This window comes from Tamandua tetradactyla, chromosome 21 (genome assembly GCF_023851605.1).
Source record: "Tamandua tetradactyla isolate mTamTet1 chromosome 21, mTamTet1.pri, whole genome shotgun sequence".
Classification (NCBI taxonomy): Eukaryota; Metazoa; Chordata; class Mammalia; order Pilosa; family Myrmecophagidae; genus Tamandua; species Tamandua tetradactyla.
In genome coordinates, this window is record NC_135347.1 from 27,575,036 (window position 1) to 27,598,852 (window position 23,817).

Here is a 23,817-nt window from a genome sequence, read left to right on the forward strand (position 1 = left end):
GCAATACGGGATACTCACATGGAAAAATAATGAAATGTGATCCCACCATACAGTATACCAAAAAAAAAAAAAAATTGTAAACAATTTTCTGGCAGAAGGAAGGATTCCTAGGTAAGGAACCAGCAACATGTACCTGGGTAGACTTCAGAATTGCTACTGACCAGTGGCAGTGGCTGCTATGTAACTTGTTTCTCCTCTTTAGAACTGGTTATCTAAAACCTGTCCAGAATTTTATGTTTGGTGTCTGAGGGGAAGAAAACTGGTTCCTTTAGTTCATAGGTCTTTAGATCGAAACTTAGTGAACTTGAGAACTACAGTTTGAGTGCCCCACACAGCACTTCAGGAGCTGTTACCCAAGGAGCCTCTTCCACATCTGAACCTGATTCAGATGATTCAGATTATGAGCTCCTAGACTTCACATTGCATACTATAATAGGATTGGGGGGGTTGCAGGGGGGCAGGCATTGGAGAAGGTACTTATTAAATATTGCATGTGGGAGAAATATGAATTGTTGTGGCCAAAGGGCATACTGTGATAGACTATTTTTCAAAGATAGCTACCATGGTGTATCCAATGTCACATACTCTTCTTACAGTGCCACACTGACACTCCATCAATCTAGTGGTGCAGGCCTCTCCCTTTGAAAATGGCTGGACCTTTGTTATTGCCTCAACCAACAGAACCTGGTAGAAATGATGTTATGTGATTTAAGAAGCTAGGTCACAATAATATCATATAACTGCACGAAGTCTCTTAGGAAGCTCATTCTTGGAATTCAGCTGCCATCTCGTGAGGAAGCAAATCACATGCAGAGGCCACATGTAAACGTTCGAGTTAGCAACCCCAGTTGAGGCCCCAGCTGACAGATAAAATCAAGCACCAGGCAAGAAGAAAACTCTGCAATGATTTGATCCCCAGCTACTATCTGACTGTAATCTCATAAGAGACTCTAAATGAAAATGACTAACTGATCCAAGACAACCTTCTGAACTATAAGAGATAAAAATATAAAGGTGTAATCGTTTTAAGCTAATAAGTTTTGGTGTGAATCATTATACAACTGTAGATCACAGGCACAATGCTCAAGTAAATACCAAATTCTCAATTCTTTTACCTAAATAACTCAAAATTCATCAGCATTTTTTTTTAAATCTCACTACAATCAGCCTGCAATAGCACCTAAAATACTTTACATTATTATTTGCTTAAGTGGATCTTTCCTGAACGTAAGAAAACAGATCTTTATCAACAACATCCAACAATGTGTTTTGTTAAATGGTAAAACTTAGTTATGAATCATTTCATGGTAATGATATCAGGATTAGTGATTTCATTACATGTTCCAGGGCTTATATTTTTCAGTAAGATTGAAATAACTTATTCTACTTACATCGCATAAGGCACCATAGCGAAGAATAGACAGCAAAGAATGTACATGACTTTCACTGGTGAAATACAATCTGGTACGGACATGACGTTCAGGAGAAAGAACACCTCTGGAATACCTAAAGTTAAAACATAACCAAATAGTCAAAACTTATTTAGTATTAAAATTATGTTGTAAAATGGAATTTATTCCTACTGGAAGTAAAAGATCATAGTAGGTAAATCTATCACTCTTTCAATCACAAAAGGAATTACCTTAGTAGGTATTTCTAACATGAAGCTAAAAAAAGAACGAACTGGGAATTCTGAAATTAGTCAAAGAACTAATTATAGCCCTAAGGAAACTCACAGATGTTTATGCTGCTGAATAGAGTACAGCTGATGGCACATAATTCTTTTTGCCCCTTTCACCTCAGTATTTCTCCAATTTAGAACCAAAAAGAACCTTAGTTGGAAGTTAACTAACAATTATGAGGCATTCTATATTTCCCAAGCATGCCAAAATAATACATTTCTGACTTCTGAATAGAAATATTAAAAAGTAATTTAGATTTGAAGTATACAAAAATAGATGTCTATAGATTTAAATAACAGTACAGTTTCGTACACAGGATGGAGTTTATTTACGGTGTCATCATCTTGTGTCCTCTGAAGGTCTGAGCGAATTTTTCTAACTAGAGGTGTACAGTATCCTTTGGCAATATCCAGTTTTTCAGCTTTAGTTATACCATATTCCTGAGCAGAAAATACATATTAGTAAAAGAACATAAATGACACTATAAAATGACAGATAGCTAACAAGTACATAACTGAATTAGACAATTATAGTTAGAAATATTTATTAAGCCTTTTTTGAACATTAGACAATTCCTAGTTTGTAGTTCTGCAACTGCAAATACATTATTCCCCAAATTATTCAGTATAACTGAAGGAATTGATATTTTAACTGAAAAAGTAATTTCTGAAGAAGGGAGGTTAAATACAATTTTTGTGGATATTAGTTCAACTCAATCAGAAAGTTTTAAAGGTCCCCCCCAAAAAAAACCTAAACTAAATTAAACTAAAAGACGCACTACAGGCTACCAACAATAAAGCACAGAACATAAGATAAAAGAAGAAATTTAAATTAAAACCATTAAATTGTTGTCTATCTGAACATCAAAGATTACAGTGGCTTCAAAAGGCTTTGGCTAATATTTTGAAAGATATAACTAGTGGTGAGCAATAATGCTGTGGTAGTTTGGGGCTGTTCTGTACCCCAGAAAAGGCCATGTTCTTTTAATCCATTCTTATGGGTGCAGACCTATTGTGGGCTGGACATTTTGATTAGGCTGTATCAATTGAGACGTGACCTGTCCATTCAAGGTGAGTCATAACCCTTTACTGGAGTCATTTATGAGAGGATAAAAAACATAAACAGGGAGACTAAGAATAAATACCCAGAGATGCTAAGACATAAAACCCCATAAGCTCAGACACAAGGCCATTGGAACCAGAAGCTAAAAGCAGCAAGACATGGGAGCAAAGCAGATGCTGGACACGTGCCTTCCATGTAACAGAGGAACCCTGATGCCAGCAGCCTTTCTTCAGAGAAAGTATCTTCCTCTTGATGCCTTAATTTGGACATTTTCATGGCTTTAGAACTGTAACTGTAAACTAATACATTCCCAATGTCAAAAGCCAACCCATTTGTGGTATATTGCATTCTGGCAGCTTTAGTAAACTGGAGCAGATGTTATGAAATTATCAAGTTCAATGATATGTATAATCACTGAATAAATAAAATTTCTAATAATTATTCCAATGTGAAGGGTCAAGAAAACAAAATAATTGTAAAAATTTAGGTTCTAAAAAAGAACACAGTATGAGAAAAGAAAAATCTATGATGTGTGTGAGACTGCAAGAGAAGGTGAAGACAAAAAGTAGGGGAAGAGAGGGAGGATGGGAGAGAAGAAACTATTCCCTCTCCAAGTTCACTTTTGGCTGCCTGAATTTAAAGGCTACTTCTTGATAACAGGCATCTCTATAAAGATTCAGATGGCAAAAGTATTAGTATGGCCAATAGATAGCAAAACTACCTAATAAAATTCTGATTGAATATAGATGGAAAATCCATGAAAATGTAACTTCTCAGGGCTATTTAACTTCAACTAAAGCTTACTTTCCCAGTTAGAGCAAGATGGTTCATAATCTCACCAACAGATTAGGTGTATAGGTGAATTAGGTGTATAAAAGGAATACATACATGTCATTGTAGATGTATATGTAAACAGAAGGAAAATGTTGGGATTAAAAAAATCACCAGGGGAAACAAAATTTATTATTAGCAAGGTGTGAGACATTGATGGTCTGAATAAAACTGAAAAACTTTCTGGAGCTACAGAATAGTTTTGAGGGTATACAAAGGTGTATGTGTAAAGAAAGTGGAAAAAAAATGAAAAAGAATCTGAACTGCCAAATATCAGAAGTTAATGAAATATTTAGGCATAAATTCAGCCATTATAATATCAAAGCAAAGTTAATTAAAAATCAGTCTCATTTATGCTTTTAAATGAAACTCAATTTGTTTCCTTAAATTAACAATAACCACCCTTCTCATAATTTTTAATAGGAAAAATTTGACTGAATTCTTTATCTTGAATTTCATAACAAAGATGGATACTGATTCAATAATTTCACTAAGTTATAATCAAATTGATGATAGCTTAATGATCAATATCATGCAGCTAAAGATGAGTTTATGTTTTCACTTTGATTTTAATCTTAAAATACCTGTTATAAATATACATTTTATGTATACATAAAATAAAAATATATTTATAAAAAATTTATAAAACTAAAGTGTGTGTGTGTGTGTGTGTATATATATATATATATATTTTTTTTTTTTTTGGCATTGGCAGGCTCTGGGAATCGAATCCAGAGCTGTGGCATGGCAGGTGAGAATTCTCCCACTGAGCCACTGTTGCACCACCCTCTATATTTCATATCTGACAAAACAGATACACAGTTGCTCTTGCCTGTTAATGAATAAGCTAATCTCCAACATGTACACAAAAACCTACAGGATGGTTGTTCATTGTCTGAAGTCCCAGTTTATCAAAGTCTGTGAATTTTAAGAAAGGAACACTGGCATTATTTTAACCATTTTTATGTGTGGGTACTTATAAATGAGGCTACTTTTGTTCATAATCATTTGCCTCTTTATGTATTTCATTTTTACTTGCTTTTTAACTATAGTTCACAATTAGAATGCCTGATCCACTTCAATCCCCCTTTTACAATATTCAAATAATCTTTTACTAATGAAGTTGAAAGAATGGCATCTGGAAGTTTTTCTTTCAACACATCCCTGACACCAGAATGTTTTGTTTCGTGTCTCTTTATTATCAATCTGATTCTCTGCTTAACTGCATTTTAAGTTAATTCTCATTACACCTTTATTTTCCAATAATAAAAGGGCTGTGCCTTTCAAAAGAATAACTACTTATATCTTGACCCCTAAACATCATTTTTAAAATACTTTCATATAAAGTAGAAAGGCTTGCAAAAGTTTTTATATAGGGCCACAATAATCTTTATTCCTTGCCTCACCACATTTTATTAACATAGAGCCTTACTGGTGTCCAATAGGTTTTTTTTTTTTAAGTTGTATGGCAGGGTCACATTTAATCCTTTTCCCATGTGAGTATCCTGTTATTGCAGTATCATTTGTCGAATTTTGTTGTTGTTGTTTGTTTGTTTTTGCTTTTGGGAAGAGCATGGGCCAGGAATCACACCTGGGTCTCCTGCATGGCAGGTGAGAATTTTGCCACTGAACTACACTTGCATCCCCCCACAACAAGTGATGTATTCTATATTGTTTTCAGTTGTTTTGTTTGCTAGTATATTATTCTTTCAGGGTACCAACTCTTTAATTAGAAAAAATAAATCCCTGCTATCAAACCATTTGTAAAAAAGTAACTTTTTGCTATTTAATATAACCAATAAAAATTAAAAATATATATATTTAAGAATACATACTATCCTCTTTAAAAGAAATTATTGGTTTTACACGGCATGAAAACCAACTACCTTTTATTCACTGATAAACAAAAAAAAGTATCCATTTATAAAACAAAATATATGAAAAGTGATTCTTAAGAATTACTTACCTGAGGGATAACAATATCTGCTAATGCTTTTGAAAGCCTATATAATTCCATTGTGTTTTCTAATTTCAAGGAACCATTATGCTGGACATCATATTTTATACAGTCATATATGTCAGGGATTTTACTAATGTCATATCTTCCATTCTTTGTTTTAAAGTCCTTTTCCAACTTGGACCATCTACGTAGCATAAGCTCTAATGTCTCACTATGGTAAAGCTGAATATCTAAAACAACATAACATTGTTAGTATATTCAACTGAAAAATCTGATTAATGCATATTTATTAAAGTGTTGATTAAAAACTTTTTAAAACATCAAAGGTAAAATTGTAAATTAGAAAGGGTTAATGTATGCATACACTGTTACCAAACACATATTTTTATAAACTTGGAAAAAGGTATAAACACTTTGGTTAAGAATTGGGTTTATAAAAGTTCTTTCCATTTATTATAGCCTTTAATTATAAGAAAAATAACAACACTGTAACAAAGTTTTCAAGCTAATATATTTTCAATTCTGAATCTTAAAATTCTGTCATTTTCATTAGATTCACATAACTAACAGAATAGACCAACTATCTTAAGCTGAAAGGAACCTTAGAAATTAAACATTTCAAATGATACACTTTTACTGGTAAGAAACCCAAGATGCCAAAGCTGATCGTTATTAACTGACTCTCAGAACCAGAGAGCAGACCATCTTCTTGTTGCTTGCTCCTTCTTACTGTGCTGCTTATTTGCTGTTTAACTATATGGCAATGCTATATAATTAGATGTTCAAATGAGAAGATTTTATTGTTTCTTTCATGCTGTTATGGGTAAAAGCAACTATGACTTAGTTATTTGTTTTTTTGATGGATACATATTAACCCATATTATACCTAGTCCTCAATAGAGAGGCTTTATTTCATAAAATAAGATTGGTGCATCTTATTTAATAGTAACTTTTATTTCTTTTATGCTCTAAGAAAGACAAAATATTTACCTGATGACTTCGGATCTTCCATTCGATGTCTGATTTGAGAAGTTAAACTTTGAATCAAGGAATAAACTTTGTCACAAGTCTTCACAGGATTTTTAATTAAATGCATTGATTTGATAAGAGAAATGCTTCCAGATGGAGTAAGCTGTAAATGAGAAAAGTACATATTTTATATATGATAATGCCTAGTTAATTGTCCAAGAGAATAATATACTACTAACCAAAATCTCTAATAACTGGGGAATAATTCCTATGACAAATGATAGATGATCCCCAAAATATAGCAATAAGATCAAGTAGGAAGTAAAAACCTCCAAATGTCATGTTAAAATAATGCTAAATCAATAAATGAAAAGCAAAAGAAAACAATAGAAAAGCAACAAAAAAATAATACTAAACCTTAGCTATAAATAGATTATCCCTAGAGACATTTAGTAGACGTGCTACACTTAGAATGAAATATGATGTTAATTTGTTGACTCATTTAATATGTGCAAATATAACATGGTTCTAACCATTTCACACATATTTACAAGTAATAACTCTAAGACTATTATTATCAACTTTTTCGAGATGCGGTTACTTAATGGAGATAAAGCAACTTGCTCAAGATCAAAATTAGAATGTGAAAGAATGGGAATCAAACTTAGGTAGTATGACTACAGAGCTGATGCTCTCAACCACTATACTATTCTGCCTCTATGATAAGCATAGAATTTTATTTTTTTTAATCCAAGTCAACAAAGGTCATCAGTGAACTTGGACATGGACTAAGAAAAAAATAAGTTCCAGGTTCCAGTTTGAACACTTAACTGGGTAAGTAGTCAAACCCACAGTGCCAGTTTGAAAATATTATGTACCCCAGAAAAGCCATGTCTTAATCCTGATCCAGTGTCCTGGGGCAGCCTTTTCTTTTAATTCTGATTCAAAATCATAGGATGGAAACTTTTGATTAGATTATCTCCACAGAGATGTGGCAGGCCCAATTGTGGGTATGACCTTTTAATTAGATGGAGATGTGACTCCACCCATTCAAGGTGGATCTTGAACTAATTTACTAGAGTCCTTTAAAAGGAGAAACATTTTGGAGAAACCTTGGATGCAGATACTTGGGAAACAGCTGCTTAAAAGCTGACAGAGACACAAATGTTTGGAGTTATTTGGAGTGCCAAAAGAGACAGCAGATGCCTAGACATGGGCAGAGCCCAGCAGATGTTACAATGTGCCTTCCTGTGAGATATTAAGCAAGCCAGAACCCAGAGTTGTGTCCTGGAGGAACTAAGTGAAGGCCAACAGAAGCCAAGTGAAGAACCCACAGGAAACAAAGACTGAAAGCAACAGAGCTCAAGAGCAAGGGACCAGCAGATGCCAGCCACATGTCTTCCAGCTGACAGAGGTGTTTCGGATGGCACCAGTCTTCTTGACTGACAGTAATCTCTTGTTGGTGCCTTAATTTACACATTTTCACAGCCTTAGAACTGTAAATTTATAACTTACTAAATTCCCTTTTTAAAAGACGTTCCATTTCTGGTATATTGCATTCTGGCAGCTTAACAAACTAATTCACCCACCAAATAAGTTTCTACCAACATAAAAAAGGGAAAGTGGAATTCTACTTCTGGCTATGATGAACTAGGTAAGATTGTTTGGATCAATTTTACCGCTAAAGGCAAGTAAATATCCTGGACAAAGAATTACATTTCTGCTTTAAGGCATCTGAGAATTAACAAGGTAGTAAAGGACTATGGAGCCAAAATTTATAGGTCAGTGATCCAGAGAGTAAGCCTAGTATTTGAGGCTGTTTTTGCACTGGTGATATTTGTTGATCCCAAAGAGACAGTTGAGATGCTGTGTAGAACTTTATTAGCTTTGCTGGGCTAAGTGGACAAAAGTAGAGTTCAGAGTTCACCAAATAAGGAGCTCTAGTAAACCCTCGGCACTTACGGTTCAACAAAGTGAGGGTGAATCAGAAGTAAACCAACATACTAACAATCTGCAAACCAGATTCAAATGGATTGTTTCAAAAAATTTGTTTCTGAAACTGGATTAAGGTAATATCAGATTGCTATGTCCATAGGCCCAGAGCAGAAACAAACATCCTTACTGGAAGAAAAACATCAGTTTAAACTCAAATTATTTCTACAAATAAACTGTCCAGCTACAATGAAAGATATTCTGGCAGTCAAGAAAATAAGACGGAATAATTGCCATTCAGCAGAAAAGACAACAAACACTTAGAACCAAAGAAACTCTAGATATTAATCACATTGAAAACACTCAAAAATAAGGAGGTTTATTAAGTTCAAGAAGAAAAATACATTTAAAATCTGCAAAGAACTGCAATTATTTTTAAAATGACAAAAGATTTTTATAAAAGAAGGAACTAAAAATTCTAGTATTGAAAAATACAGTGGCTTAATTTAAAGCAGATTAGATATAGCCAAAGATAGATTTAGTGAGCTAAAGGATAGGTGGAAGATAATATCTAGACTAAAACATAGAGACCAAAAGGGTAGAAAAATCGAAAGAAAGGATAAGGCCAAGAGAAAGCTACAAAATTGATGGAAGGTATTAAGCCACAGATCCAAGAATCCTAACAATAGCAGGATAAATAAAAAGTAATCCATTCTTAGGCACACAATAGAAAAATTCCTGAAACTAATGACAAAAATAAAATGTTAACAGTAGCTGAAGGAGTTTGAAAAAAATTTTGTTTTCTTCAAAGGAGTACCAAGACGACAAAGACTTTTCAAAGGAGACAGCATAGGTCAGAAGATAATGAAACAATATCTTCAAAGGAATGAAATAAAATAAGTGCCACCCTAGAATTCTACATCCAATCAAAATATTCTACAAGAATAAAATGCAAATAAAGGCACTTGCAGACAAACCACAGGTAGACTAAGAGTAAAAGAAATACTACATTGTTCTTTCGGCAGAAATAAAATGATTCTAGATGGAAGCATTGAAATTCAAGAGAGAATAAGTAATTGAAAGAGTAAATTTACTAATTTATATACCTAAGTGAATAGTGCTTGCATAAAAGAATAATAATACTGGAATTTTTAGCTTTTAAATAAGTAGAATTCAAGTATACAATATGAGTAGTATATAATTTGCAAGGTATGCAAATGTTACAAAATTTTTAGGTCTTGCTGTTAAATACATAATCTAAGGAAGAGCAGCATTGGCTAGAACTAGATGTTTGTTAGAAATGAAGAACTCCAGGCCTCACCCCAGACTTAGTGGGTCAGAATCTGCATTTTAACAAGACATCAGGTGATTTTTCATAAATCAAAGTTTGAAAAGTACTCTTCTAGAGTCCTTTCATTATCTAGGAAAATTAGGCAAAAACATGATGCACATATTCGATTTTCAAAAGTCATGGATGCCTTTTGCTATCTCAGGGCTAGCCACAAAACAAACAGTAAAATCAAATATAGTTTCCAAAAAAGCAAGGCTGTAAAGAAAAAAAAAAAAGGCAGTGTAAATATATAAGGTACTTAAAAATGACAGATTTAAATCTAAATTAGCAATTTGTAATGCAACTAAAATAAATGCCCTAAAGACTGCCATAGTAATGTTTTTAAAAACAAGCATTTGCAATTTTCTAGAAATATACCTAAAAATATAAAATTTCAGAAAGCTTGAAAATAAAAAGATAAAGTTATACTATGCACACAGCAAATAAAAGAAATATAAGCTGGTGTAGCTATATTCATATAAGGTAAAAAGCGCAGTTTGAAATCTACCAATTCTATATTTGTATGCATCTAATAATAACTTGGCATCAAAATATGTAAATCACGAATCAAGAGAACTACAAGGATAGGATAACTCCTCCAACATTTAGGGAATTTTAACATAAAATAGGAAGAGACAGAAACAGATAAAAAAAATTGGTGAGAACTTTTATTTTCACCACAATGAAATAATGCTAGAAATAAGAAAAGTATAACTTTAAAATGTCATGGATTTGGAAATTTTAAAAATACACATCTGCATAGCCCACAAATCTACAAAGAAATCACAAAGGTAATTAGAACATGTTCCAAACCGTATAAGGTAGATAATAGATCACAAAATGTATGAATATAGTCAAAATAGGGCAAAGAGGAAAATCTATGGCCTGGAATGCATATTTTAGGAAAGAATGAACATTACGTGAGTTAATAAGCATACATCTAGAGTTATTAGATTTCAATATTTAGAAAACAGAGCAAAATAAACTTAATAGGTAGGAGAAATAAAATTAAATAATAAATTAAATGGAAAACAGTACATAATTCAGAGAACCAACATATCTAAAAGTTGGTTCTTTGAAAGAACTAATAAAACTTATAGATCTCTGGTGAGACTGAGCAAGAATAAAAGAAAGTACATTCTTTTATTCATAAAACAAAATGAAACAAAAAGGACTATTAAAAGTACTGGTAGAGTCCCTTGAGGGTCCAAGGCAAAAAACATGTATATATGGAACTATTAAACTCTTCCATCTGGGAAACCCCAGGTATCCTCTCAACCATTGGGGACTGCCCCAAAAAAAATAGGCCAAGGCCTTAATTTTGAGGCTTGCCCTTAGGAAATATTTCTATAGTGAAGAAGCAATGACCACCCATAACAAGGCCTAAGAGTTGCTTTCAGGAAACCTCTTTTGCTTCTCAGATGTGGTTTCTCTCTCTTTATGCCCAGATCTGCAAGGAGAATCATTACCCTACCCATTATGTGGGACATGACATTCAGGGTGAATGTCCCCCTGACAAAGTGAGGTATGACTCCCAGAGATAAGTCTGGCCCTGACATGGTGGGATCGACAATGCCTTCCTGACCAAAAAGGGGATAAGAAGTGTAATAAAATAAGGCACCACTGGCTAAGATATCAAATAGAGTCAAGAGGCTATACCGGAAGCTACTCTTATGCAAGCTTCAGTTAAGTAGTGCTAAATGCTGTGATTTGCTAAACCCCAATTAACATCACTCCTATTAACTCTTAAGAACACCTAGGACTTGACACAGACTCTATAAAAGTTTCATGTACTGTTTGTTTTCCTTGAACCTATAATTTCCAGAGGGTTCCTAGGCCAGATAAATCCTGAAACCCATAGGGACCAGACTCTCTAAGATTATCAATTAATTACAGCTCCCTATCCTTTAGGGTGGACACCCCTTCTCAACATGAAAAAATCAGAACAAGCATTGCCTAAAGTTCCCTATAGATTGAGAGAAGGATCAAAGGAGAAAGAGGAGTTATAAGGATTTAACAAACAAAAAGATAAGATTTAACAAATGGGTATGACTGCTAAATCACTATATTATAATTCCCTCTAGCATCTAGTGTTTTGGAGATCTAGAAGGAAAAATCTGAAATAGTGGAACGGTAACCATAATAAACTCTGAAATCTATTCTGTAACTACTTGTTGAAGTATACTTTGAACATCATTGCTTTTTCTTTCTTTTCTTTATATATATGCTACATTTCAAAATAAAAACATTTCTTAAAAAAACAAAAGAAAGAAAGCATAATGTTATAAAACAAAAGGGACATCCCTACAGATTCTGTGATGTAGCAAAGCTCTTAAGAGGATATAAATTTCAAGAAAAATGCAAATTCTGACACAAGAAGGCATATAAAACTGAAAACCAATAAACTATTTGGGAATCTATAACTATGAAGTTCCCCAAAAGAAAATGGTAAAACCACATGGGTTTACCAGTAACTTTTATCTAACATTTACTGAACTATTTGTATGCAAACTTTTCCCAAAAGATAGGAAACACTTCCAAATAATTTTAACACTAGCATAATCCTCACACCAGAAGTAGGCAAAGATTACAGAATAGAAAAGTAAAAGCCAATGTGACTCATGAACATAGAAACAAAACTCACCCAAAAGTACTAGGAAATGCAAAATAGTGATATATAAAATAAGTGATATATAAAAGGAGTTGAGTTTATTCTAGGAACTAGGGTTTGTTTCACATTCAAAAATCATATATTACATAGAACAATGACATAAAAAATTCACTAACTTCATGATAAAAATTTTTCAGCAAAATAGGAATAAAATGTAATTTCCTTATTTTGAAGAAGAGCATCTATTAAAAACAATCTCAAAGACAATATAATATTATACTCAACAGTGAAGTGTTAAAAACTTTCCCTTTGAGAACAGGACAAGAAAACTGCCACATTTATTTAATATTCTTTTGAAGATCCAAGCTATTGAAGTAAGGTAAGAAAAATAATAATAACAAAAAAAAAAAAACACTAGAAAAGAAAAAAAACTGAATATGACTATTTGCTTTTAAAATATTCAAAAAGAAATCTACAGATAAATTAGAATGAGTTCAACAAGGTTGATAAACAAAGTCAACATTTTACTTTTTACTTTTTGAAATAGCAGTAAGAAGAAGAGAATTTTTTTTAAAAAAAGACAGAATTTACAGTTGCATTGAAAATATCAATTGCTTCAGCCTATGTTTAACAAAGATGTGCAAGATCTCAATAAAGACAATTAAAAGCATTACTGACAGATAAATGAACGATGAGCTACATCATGTCCACAGATTGAGAAGATTAGACAAAAAGATGAAAATTCTCACAAACTCATCTACAGATTTATTGCAATCAAAATAAAAAACCCAACAGAATTTTTGACCAGTTAATTTTTTTTTTTGCATGGGTAGGCACTGGGAATCGAATCCAGGTCTCTGGCACAGCAGGCGAGAACTCTGCTACTGAGCCACTGTTGCCTGCCCAGTTAATTTTAAATGTATATGGAAATACAAAGAAAAGCCAAGAGACACTTAAAGAAGGAACAATGTAGGAGTTGGGGGATCTCTTCATGATACAAGGATCAACAAATTGAACAACAAACAGAATATGGTATCCAGAAACAGACCATGTATATGTGATAAAAGTGGAATTGCAGAGTAGTGGGGAAAGGACAGTCTTGGTATGTGGTGTTGAGACAATTGGATATGCATATAATTGGGGGAAAAATCAATTTTGATACCCTTACCTCAGGGTACTCATAAAAATCAATTCTAGTTGGATTGCAAATAAATGTGAAAGTTGAAACAATAAAGCTTTTAGAAATAATATAGGAGAATATTTTATATCCTTTGGTTAGAAAATATATTTTAAAATGGGACATAAAAATGCACTGACCATTAAGGAAAAAAACTGAACTTGGACTTTGTGAAAAGTAAGAACTTCCGCTTATCAAAAGATACCATTAAGCCTCAGAGTGGGCAATAGTCCTCAGAGCACATATAATAAAGAACTCATATCCAGAATAAGGAACCTCAACCAAACAACAAGAAAAACACAAACTAGTAGAAAAAATGGACAAGAGACTTGAAGAGATGCCTCCCTAAAGAGGATATCTAAATGTTCAATAAATTCACGAGATACCACTATACATCCATTAGAATGGCCAAAACTGAACAGTCTGAAAATACCAAGAGTGGAGAGACTTTGTACAGCAGTAAGAACTCACATGGACTTCCAGTGGGAGCAAAAACTGATTCAATTACTTTGGAAAACAGTATGATATTATCTACTAATATTGAACTTAAGCATATTGTGAATCAAAATTCCACTTCTAGAATATACACTACAGAAATGCATGCTCATACTCACAAGGAGGCATTCAAGGTTATTCAGAGAAGCATTAAACACAGCAGACCAAAATTGGTAACAACAGTAGAAAGCATATATAAATTGTAGAATATTCTTAAAACAGAACAAGGATCAGCAAACACAGCCACCAGGCCTAAAATCTGTGGCCTAAAATCACTTGCAGCATAGCCCATTAAGTACACATGGTTTTTATATTTTTAAAGGGTATTACAAAAAAAAAAAAACATACAATAGAGACCATATGTGGCCTACAGGGCCTAATATATTTATTTTCTAGTCTCTTACAGAAAAAATTTTGCCAACCTGTGAAATAGAATGTCACACAGCAATGAAAATTAATGAACCATGGCAGTACGTAACAATATGGATGAATTTCATAAACATAATATTGAGCAAAAGAAACAGACATAAAAGAAAACATACTGTATTATTTTAATACATGAAGTTTAAAAAACAGCCAAAAACTAAACTATTTATATTTAGGGATGCATAATATTCAAATTTGTATACTGGATATTATATGACCATCAAAAAACAGCAACATAAAAAATTAGGATAGCAGTTATTTCTAGGATAAAGGGAAGGGTTTGCAGTTTGGTAGAAGCACAAAAGTATCAACAGGACCGTTACAATGAGTGGTGAGTATATGAATGTTTATAGTACGAATAAGCTCTACATTTATATTTTATACATTTTTTTGTACAAGTAATATTTTACAAGGTAAAAATTTGCTAAAACCCACCTTTTCATAATCTTCTGTAGTAAAATCTCTATCTTTCTGAAGTATTTCATGAAGTCTTGCTTTCACACGTTGCTGACAACTGCTCAAAGAGTCACTATCACTATCCAAAAGACCATTCATATTGGCACTTTTTACCATCTGAACCAGAATGGGTGTAAGCTCTCCTTCTAAAGCTAAGAGTCCCTAAAAAATTAAATAGAGCCAACACAGATTTAAACAAAATTAATATTGAAAATGATAGAAAGCATTATCATTATTTTGTTGCATGCTTATTTTCCTAAGGTATAGGCTAAATATTTACAATAAATACATTTTATTAACAATATAGTTTATGATTGCCATTTGAGTACTAAATTCAAAATTCCAAATTTGGATTTTTAAAATATTGCCTTAGTAAAACTCTTTTAAAATATAACCATAAATGAAAATTCTAGCAACTCTAAAAAAAAAAGAAAAAAATTTATACCTTTGCAAAAGCAGCTGCAGTCATCTGGACTCGTCCCTCATCAGAGGCATATATTTTGAGGTCATGTCGGTAGGTACTATGTAATCTAAGTAAACCACAACCAGGAAATCCTGCATAATCTCCTGAAAACAAATCCTCAAATCACTTAAGCTATATTTTTATCTCACTGTATTTCTGTATGTTTAAAACATGCCAAAATAAATAAGAATTTAAAAACAACATATTAATTTAACCAAAATAAACTATAAGTTTTACCTTGACCTCCAGGATACATACACCTGAAAGCTCTTCCAAGTTCTTCAGCCTGGACCCTGCCTGCAGGGGTTAGTTCTCCTCCCCATTTTAGAACCAAAAGTAAGGAGGGTTCTTCTCTTCGGCTGTCTGAGATACATGTGAATGGATAAAATAAATTTCAAAATTGTTTTTTTTAATAGACATGCTTCAAGATTAATTTCTCTGTGCTCTCTTCTGCAGGGAAATATGGCTCTAACGTAAATTATTTGGTTCTCTAAATGTACCTATATTTGTACACTGTTGCTTGTATCAGGAATATCCCTTCTCTACCTGTTAAAATCCTAATAAAATTTTGAACTCTCTTTCAGACTTCAGGAGGCTCTTTCTCAATTTTCTGAAGGAATGCATTGTGTCACCCTTCCCTGTTCTCATAGTGGCCCGTACATTTAATTTACTAGTGTTAGATGATGGTAGGATCCAGATATTATTTGTTGTTATATCAAGGGCCTTCCACATAAAGGAAAGTAATATGCTACCTTTTTTTTTATATCAAGGGCTGTCACATAAAAGGTAATGTTAACTGAAGTGAAGAAATACATGCATTTTTATAACTGGGAATGAGTGATATAAAGTTTCAGAAGATGTAGTATAAGAGAGCCTAATATGTTTTTTTCAGAGATAAAATAAAATGTAGTCAAGAGCAGCTTTTCAAAATTGAGAATTATAAAATCACTGTAGGTCCCGGACCAGAATATTTTCAGACACAGGAAAGATAACCTAAGTGAGTAAGTTCCTGTACTTAATTTTGATCTGCCCTTTATCACATCCTTAAGATCCGAGTTGGGTTACTGAAATAGGCATTAAAAGAACTTAATTATTTTAAAACTGATAGAAAAGCACCCTATCCCCCTGAGGTTCATTAACAGTTGTATGGGCTTTACTATGCAGCCAATATTAATTTATGAAAGGACTATTAAATAACTTTTAAAATTGTATTTATAGAATCTTTCTGATCATAAACATTAAGATATAGGAAATTAACTAACAGGATTAAAATGTTATTAATCACAAAAGTAACAACAGAACTACATGTCAAATTAAAAAAATATATAAAGATTAACACATTCAAACCTGTGTTTGTATTTAAGAAAATCATTATTTTAATTTTTGCAACTATAAATAATGCCAATGTAAATATCCTGAGAGATAAATCTTTCACTGAATTAATGATTACTTCCCTGGTATAAATTATTTTAAGTAGAATTAAGGTCAAAACACACGAACATTTTTGAAATTTCTTATATACTGCCAAATTACTTTCAATTTATAATTCTAGCAGCAGACTGAAATCCTGTTGCATTCTACTCTCACCAGTGTTTCGTACTACCAGTTTAAAATAAAAGAAGAAAACATTTTGTCAGTGTCACAGAAAAAAGGAGTGATATTTCAGTATTACTTATTGGCTACCTACATTTTTCTATGAAGTGACTTCTCCAGTGCTTGCCCATTTTTCTTCTGAAATGCACACAAATTTATGGACATTTGTGTTGACTGCTCTTAGAAGATAAATCTTATTTAAATGCTCATTCTTGTTTATTGGATGGAGGAAAATATCAAGTTATTTTAGGAACATATTGTGTGTTTTTTTAAGAGTAGTCTTTTCATACTCCTCGAATTTTCTTCCTGTATACTATGCCCTCTTCTATCAAAAAGGAAGAAGGTTATTAACATTTAGATAGAAATAAAAAAGCTTTCTGCAACAATTCCAGAGGAAAACGGAAGTACTAAATTCTCAAAATAATAAATTCTATCCTTTACTTAAAGGATAAACAATAAATCTATACTTTATTTAAAGGACAGAAAGCAGGTAACAGAATTCCCCTTTGCTTCCTTCATTCAGCATGCCAGTCCCTAATCTATTAGGCAGAAGAAGGACAAAAGGTAGTAAAAAAATGAATAAGTACATATATAATTACATTTATATGTGTGTGTATGTGTACATAAACAGATTTACATACATATATAGACATGAATAAATATACAAACAAAATGTAATTAAAACACAACAGGCATTAACAATAACACCATACCTTCCTCTTCACTAGATGTTTTAGGACAACCATGAGGGAGATAAGTCAATTGGACCTTACGATTTATTCCAGAAAAATGGCCATACCTGAGAAATGAAATGGCAAGCAGAATGGACATATTCACTAAGGGTTGAGGTGACCTCCTAGAGAAAAACTAAAACCCATCTAAAGAAAAACTGAGTCACACATATTAATTATATTAATGTCCCCTTTTTATTTGTAACTTAGTTCTTCAAAACATCCTAGGAGAAAATTTATATCATAGGTAGTCACTTTAACAACCCTAAAAAAAATGTATACAAAAGTTAAACAATTTTGAAAATATGTTAATCCATAGAAATAAGTGAAAACACAAATGTATGTGTCCTCCAAAATATAAAGGAAATAAAAGTATTAAACGGTCAAGCATATACTTAAAAATACTTAAAAGTATTAAGTGATCCAACATGAAGTTTGTAAGAAATATTGATGGCAACAATTTTATCTGATTAAAGCATAGTTCAAAACTGTTCTTTCTTTCTTTCTTTCTTTCTTTTTTAAATAGTTTTACTAAATGTTCTTTATTTAAATAGCAATGAATCTACGACAAGGTTACAATGTGGTGTTAATTTTAAGCAGTACCTCAGAGAAGATCCAAATTTGATGTCCTCTTCTGATATTCTCATCAAATTTAAGAGTAAAGCTAAAACTATCTATTTTCTCACAAGTGAAAGGAGAAATCACAGATTTTCACTAATTTCTCCTCAGTTATAGTAATAAAAAGCAGAAAGATAAAATCATGAAAGAAATTATAATGGTAAGTCACCCAGGAAAAAGAAGCATAACAATTAATTATCATAATTAAGGGTATCAAAAAAGTACTCACATCTCTAATACAGTCTTAAGTTGTTCAAGTTTTGACTTATTTTCTTCAATCTCAGAATCATTATTTTGCCCAAGTTCAATAAGAAGTTGTCGTGCAATATCCAACACTTCCTATAAAATAAAGTAATAAAGAATTGAATTTTTATATAGTTTTATCATTTAAAATTTTAAAATTCAACAAAAAAAATAAACTTGCCTGTAATTGTTTTGGTTTTTTGAGTTTTAATTTCCCAGATTTATATCCATCACACTTTTCAAATAGATCAAAAAATCTTATAAAAAAGACAGAGTACCATTAGTCACACACAAGATTAATATTACCAGCATTTACTTACTCTACTCATTAATAAATGATAGACATAGGACTAAATCTCAGGGTCTATGAATTTGGAGTACTTTGTGTCCTCTTTTACCATACCACGCTGCAACTCTGCTTTGATTGATAAACTTAATGTTTTCCTATACCATATCAAACTAATAATCACCATATTTAATTTAAAATAGTTTTCTCACAATTGAAGCTGTACCTATGATTATAATTCAAATATACATTTCTTTGAAGGTGGTACACACATTAGAAAATGCCTGTACAAATCATACATTATGGCTCAGGTTTTCAAATTTTATCATCTCCAAATCAAATAGTGAATAGAAACAAAAGAAATATTCATTCTACTACTTTTCTTGTAGAGGATTTAGGGTTTAATGATTCTCATAGAACAATGCATAAGAATGATAAAGCCAACAGAACATCTTCAGGACAGAAAATTAAAGACAGGTCAGACTGATGATCATTTACTGATATTATCACTTTTTTCAAATGGATCCAGTGGTTTAAATATCAATGGCCAAGAAAAGAGCAGATAAACAAAACTTTTCTATATAAGGAAGTAGTCAAAAGAGCTTGGCACCTATCAGAAATCTTAAATTAAATGTTAAATTATTTCTCTTTAACTTACTTTTGATGCCTCACTTCCATTTTCATTTTTTGTTTTGGTGTTCGATCCCCATGACGTATGACTGCTATCACACATCTAAGTTCCATCCTAAAATTAAAAGAAAAAATACTTCCAATCCTCTAATGAAGATTTGTGTTGTATAATTCAGAATAACACATGCAATAATTTATTTAGAGTCTTTTTTACGATTTCAAGATCTTCTCCATAAAGAATAATACTTACACATTTTATGTTTGGATTTTTAGGATTTGATTAAACCAAATCCTAAAAAGAATTTAAGAAACTGGAGGGAGGAGTGATATTAAACTACATACTACGATATCTGCTTCCACTCTAAGGACGACCCTCTTTACTCTTAAGATAAAAGTAAATGGACACCAGATTCAGGGTTTACTAAGACTCTGCTCTATATCATAGATCATTATAGACTGGAGATTTCATTGAGTCAAAACAATATAAAGCTTTACTTTGATGGTTACTGAATTTATTTCGCCCATGTAAGAAGAACATATATTTGAAATTCAATTTACTGGAACACAGAATTGTCTCAGAAGGACACTAGGATTAAGAGGTTATAATTCATTATTTGCCAAAGTGTGAACTACAGAACACCACCCTGTAGGATATGAATACGTTACCTGAAAAACCTTTGTGTGAGATAAGTTTGGTTTAAAATAAGTAATTTTCATTTGTACATTGTTATTGAATACTTGAGAAATATCAGTCTTGTTAATTTATCTCAAGAAATAATATATTTTTTCATTATATCCTGAGAGAGCCAAAGTTGTATGATCACCAAGGCCATGAATCTTTAAACATCTGTTTCTCTTTTTACGGCTTACTTCAAGAGTTCAATAATTATCCAGAATTTTACTTATAACAATATACAAGATTTTTAGTCTAGGCAGACCATTGTAAAACCATATAATCTATTTTTTCATCTTCAGACTTAATCATATGAAAACGTACACAGTGAAAATGTCTATAATTATTTAGAAATTTAATTTTTATTCTTATAGCACAGATTTATGGAGAAAAACCAGGAGATTTCTAAACGAAAACATTCTTACTTACATAGTTCCAGACGTAGTTGGTACAATAGGGATATCTTCAGCTTCTAAGGGTATTGACCAGGGAATATGAAATTGTGGAGCAAGCTCTCGCATTACAGTATTGCTTCAAGACAAAAAGAAAAGAACAACCAGTCTATTTTAAAACACAATTGGTTACATAACACAATGATACAGAATTATGACGATTTAAATCAAACTAGTGGCTACATCACAGAAAAAGTAACCCAACAAATGAATCATGGTCAAGAAAAATTTACATCAGCAGTTCTAAACTGTGCATCAAAATGCACTAATGAGAATGCCACTAATTTGGAATTATTTATTTATTCATTTAAATTTTAAAAATATAAATCATATTAGAATTAAAGATATCACAAGCACATCATATATAATTATACACATTCTGAACTCTGTGGGATCACTGATCATTTCTCACCAGTTTATTTTTAATTTTTATAAAACAACTTAAGATATCATGCTCATTTCCAACAAATCTCTATTATATTGTATTTTACCGATGAAGTTTTACTAATAGAGTTAACAATGGAAACATGTTTTAAATAATTATGTTTTTGTTTTGTTTAAATTTAGCACTTATTTATGGTAAGATTTATTATACTGTTCAAATTTCACTTTCAAGGGAAAATTTACAAATCCTTGAAACATACTATAAAAGCTGATTCCAATTAGTAAACAGTATTTTAAAATATAAATTTGCTATGGCTTTGTCATATACAGTTAGAAAAGATTTTTAAATGGTTTTTGTCTTGCTGGTCTGCTGAGTCAAGGTACAAGAAAATAGATTAAAAATATATAAAAATGGCATGCTTACATGCAATAATTCTACACTCATTTGATCATCTTTGCGTTATCTTTAAGTAACATATGCTTGTAGAAAAAACATCATTCAAAAGAACCTTGAATTGTACATATTTGTACTTTACTCTGGTTACTTAGTTCATGAAAAGTTCACTTTGTACCACTAAATAAGAGAATTAAACCTTTTCAACTGTAATCATACAGCAAAAATTTGACAAGCAAGGTACTCTAATAAATTACCTGTTTTGATTAATAATCAAGTTATAGCATTTCTAAATCTACAAAGTTAAAATACCTTTAGTCCTTCATCTATTCTGATCACTAATTAATCTGTCTTTGATAACACATTATAATTCAGGACCTGGCATGGTCTTTGGAGTGCTATTTTATGAACACAGATTTTTACTATAGACTGCTTTAAAACCCTAACGTTTGATCTTTATTATTATTTAGTTTCTGAATAACTAGTATGCATTAGCTGTAACAAAAGAAAAGAGAAAATAACTACAGGAAAAAATTCTTACCCAAGTATTTTTGCACAGTCATCATAATACTTCATGGAATTTTTCACAAAACTAAAACCATTGACATCACAGACATAGGACTGTCCATTGGCCCGTAACAAATCAAAGCCACAAACTGTTTGCTATTAAAAAATAAATCATAAATTTAAAGGTTCAGCTTGAATTATTAAGATTCAGTTTTCCAGTCTTATTCGAATTTACCAAATTTCATAATATCAAGAAGTATATTGCAGTATACTAGTTAATTTCATAGTAAATAAGAAATACTTGAGTGCTCTGAAGTATATATACAGGCCACATATTATTTAAATTTCTTACTGTCAAGTAGATGTAGAACAATAAAGCAATGTATAAAATTCTGCTGTTAATATTTAATTTAAAAAAAAGTAAATATTTTTGAAGGTTACAAGAACTAAATTTTGCACTAGCAAAATTACTTCAAAATAATGAAAGGAAAAATAGTTTTGAAGACATATCCCAGAAAAAAATAGTTTAAATCTCTATGAATCCTTTAAAACCTGACAACCACACACTCGTGGGCACATGACATAAATTTACTTTATTTAGGCAAGGAAAACAGCATATTTCCTGCCTAGGTTCCAGAAATGTCCTAATCTTCTCTATTGTATGCACAAATCACCACATACTAGTAAAATATATTTTAAGAGTTGGCTTTTGGATCCTGGCATTACAAAATGAAAACTATTTATATAAAGCTATTAAAACGTATTTACAGGTTAATATTCCTCCCATGAAAAAGATTTCAAATGATTAAGACATAAAATATTTAATAAACTGCATTATATATTAGTCCTTAAATTATGGATTCCAAGGCAAAGTTTTGAAAAGGTAAAAAAGTTAACTAGACTACATAATATATAATTTTTTTCTATACAGTATTAATATAAACATCTCACAATAAAACCCTACAATATACCTGAATTTGTCAAAAGGCAGAATTAAAAGGTTTTCTTTAAGAATTGTATTTGGGGTGGGCCAAAGTGGCTCAGCAGGCAAGAATGCTTGCCTACCATGCCAGAGGACCCGGGTTCGATTTCCGGTACCTGCCCATGTTAAAAAAAAAAAAAAAAAAAAAGAATTGTATCTGTATTATTTTCATGGACATATTATATCTTATATTAAGCTACAGGATCAAATACAAAGGCTAGATCCTTAAGTATCTTTTTTAATTTAAAAATAAAATAAATTTTATCAATTCTATGAAAGTAAATAATGCTTATAATCATTTTTTAAAGTTAAACAATTCCCCTAAATACCAGTTAACCCTAATGCTTTAATTATCTGTAATTTTAACTTCTGAATAAATTGGCAAAATTCTCATTTATATAATACAGAAAGAATATACAAAAAAGACATTCATTTATTACATATTTTTATTATTAGCATAACAAGAATCACTTGAGAAATACATGAACTGTTCAGATGAACGAATTACTTCCTCAGCTTACTTCCCCAACCATAAGCCTAAATAACTTCACTTTTACTCTAGAAAGAAAATGTGAATTCCTTTAACAATTGTCTATAAAGCTGGTATAATGTCTTTTACCTTAAAAGCAAGGCAGACTTTCCAAGCAATTAATTTCTCTCGTGCATTGAGAATAACAGGGTATCTTACTTCCTTTCCTTCACTATCTCGTTCCACCTTGCCATCGAGTGCTGGAGATTTTCGAGCTTCTGCATGGGCATAATCAGGACCCACTGTATAAACCTTTCATAAATGTTATAGAAAAATAATTTAAAACCAACAAACAACAAATTCAAAGAAATATAACCAATAAAATATATAGTACAGATGCCAGATTATTAAATATGCACATCTTTCTATTTCATAAGAAAATATTTTCAGTACATAAAGAA

The 23,817-nt window shown here is 31.6% G+C and overlaps 1 protein-coding gene across 3 annotated transcripts in view; it reads right to left on the reverse strand.

The window, feature by feature from the left end:
- The window catches only part of PPIP5K2 (diphosphoinositol pentakisphosphate kinase 2), a 79,499-nt gene that overhangs the window by 42,817 nt on the left and 12,865 nt on the right, over nt 1-23,817 (reverse strand). For all 3 annotated transcript variants that reach the window (XM_077139045.1, XM_077139046.1, XM_077139047.1), the window contains 14 exons: nt 23,507-23,668; nt 21,940-22,061; nt 20,598-20,699; nt 19,524-19,610; nt 18,761-18,836; nt 18,566-18,675; nt 17,701-17,786; nt 15,632-15,757; nt 15,377-15,498; nt 14,911-15,093; nt 6,526-6,667; nt 5,542-5,765; nt 1,995-2,122; nt 1,392-1,506 (listed from right to left, as the gene is read on the reverse strand). In XM_077139045.1, coding sequence (XP_076995160.1) covers nt 1,392-1,506; nt 1,995-2,122; nt 5,542-5,765; nt 6,526-6,667; nt 14,911-15,093; nt 15,377-15,498; nt 15,632-15,757; nt 17,701-17,786; nt 18,566-18,675; nt 18,761-18,836; nt 19,524-19,610; nt 20,598-20,699; nt 21,940-22,061; nt 23,507-23,668 — 1,785 coding nt within the window. The remainder of the gene's footprint in view (nt 1-1,391; nt 1,507-1,994; nt 2,123-5,541; nt 5,766-6,525; nt 6,668-14,910; nt 15,094-15,376; nt 15,499-15,631; nt 15,758-17,700; nt 17,787-18,565; nt 18,676-18,760; nt 18,837-19,523; nt 19,611-20,597; nt 20,700-21,939; nt 22,062-23,506; nt 23,669-23,817) is intronic.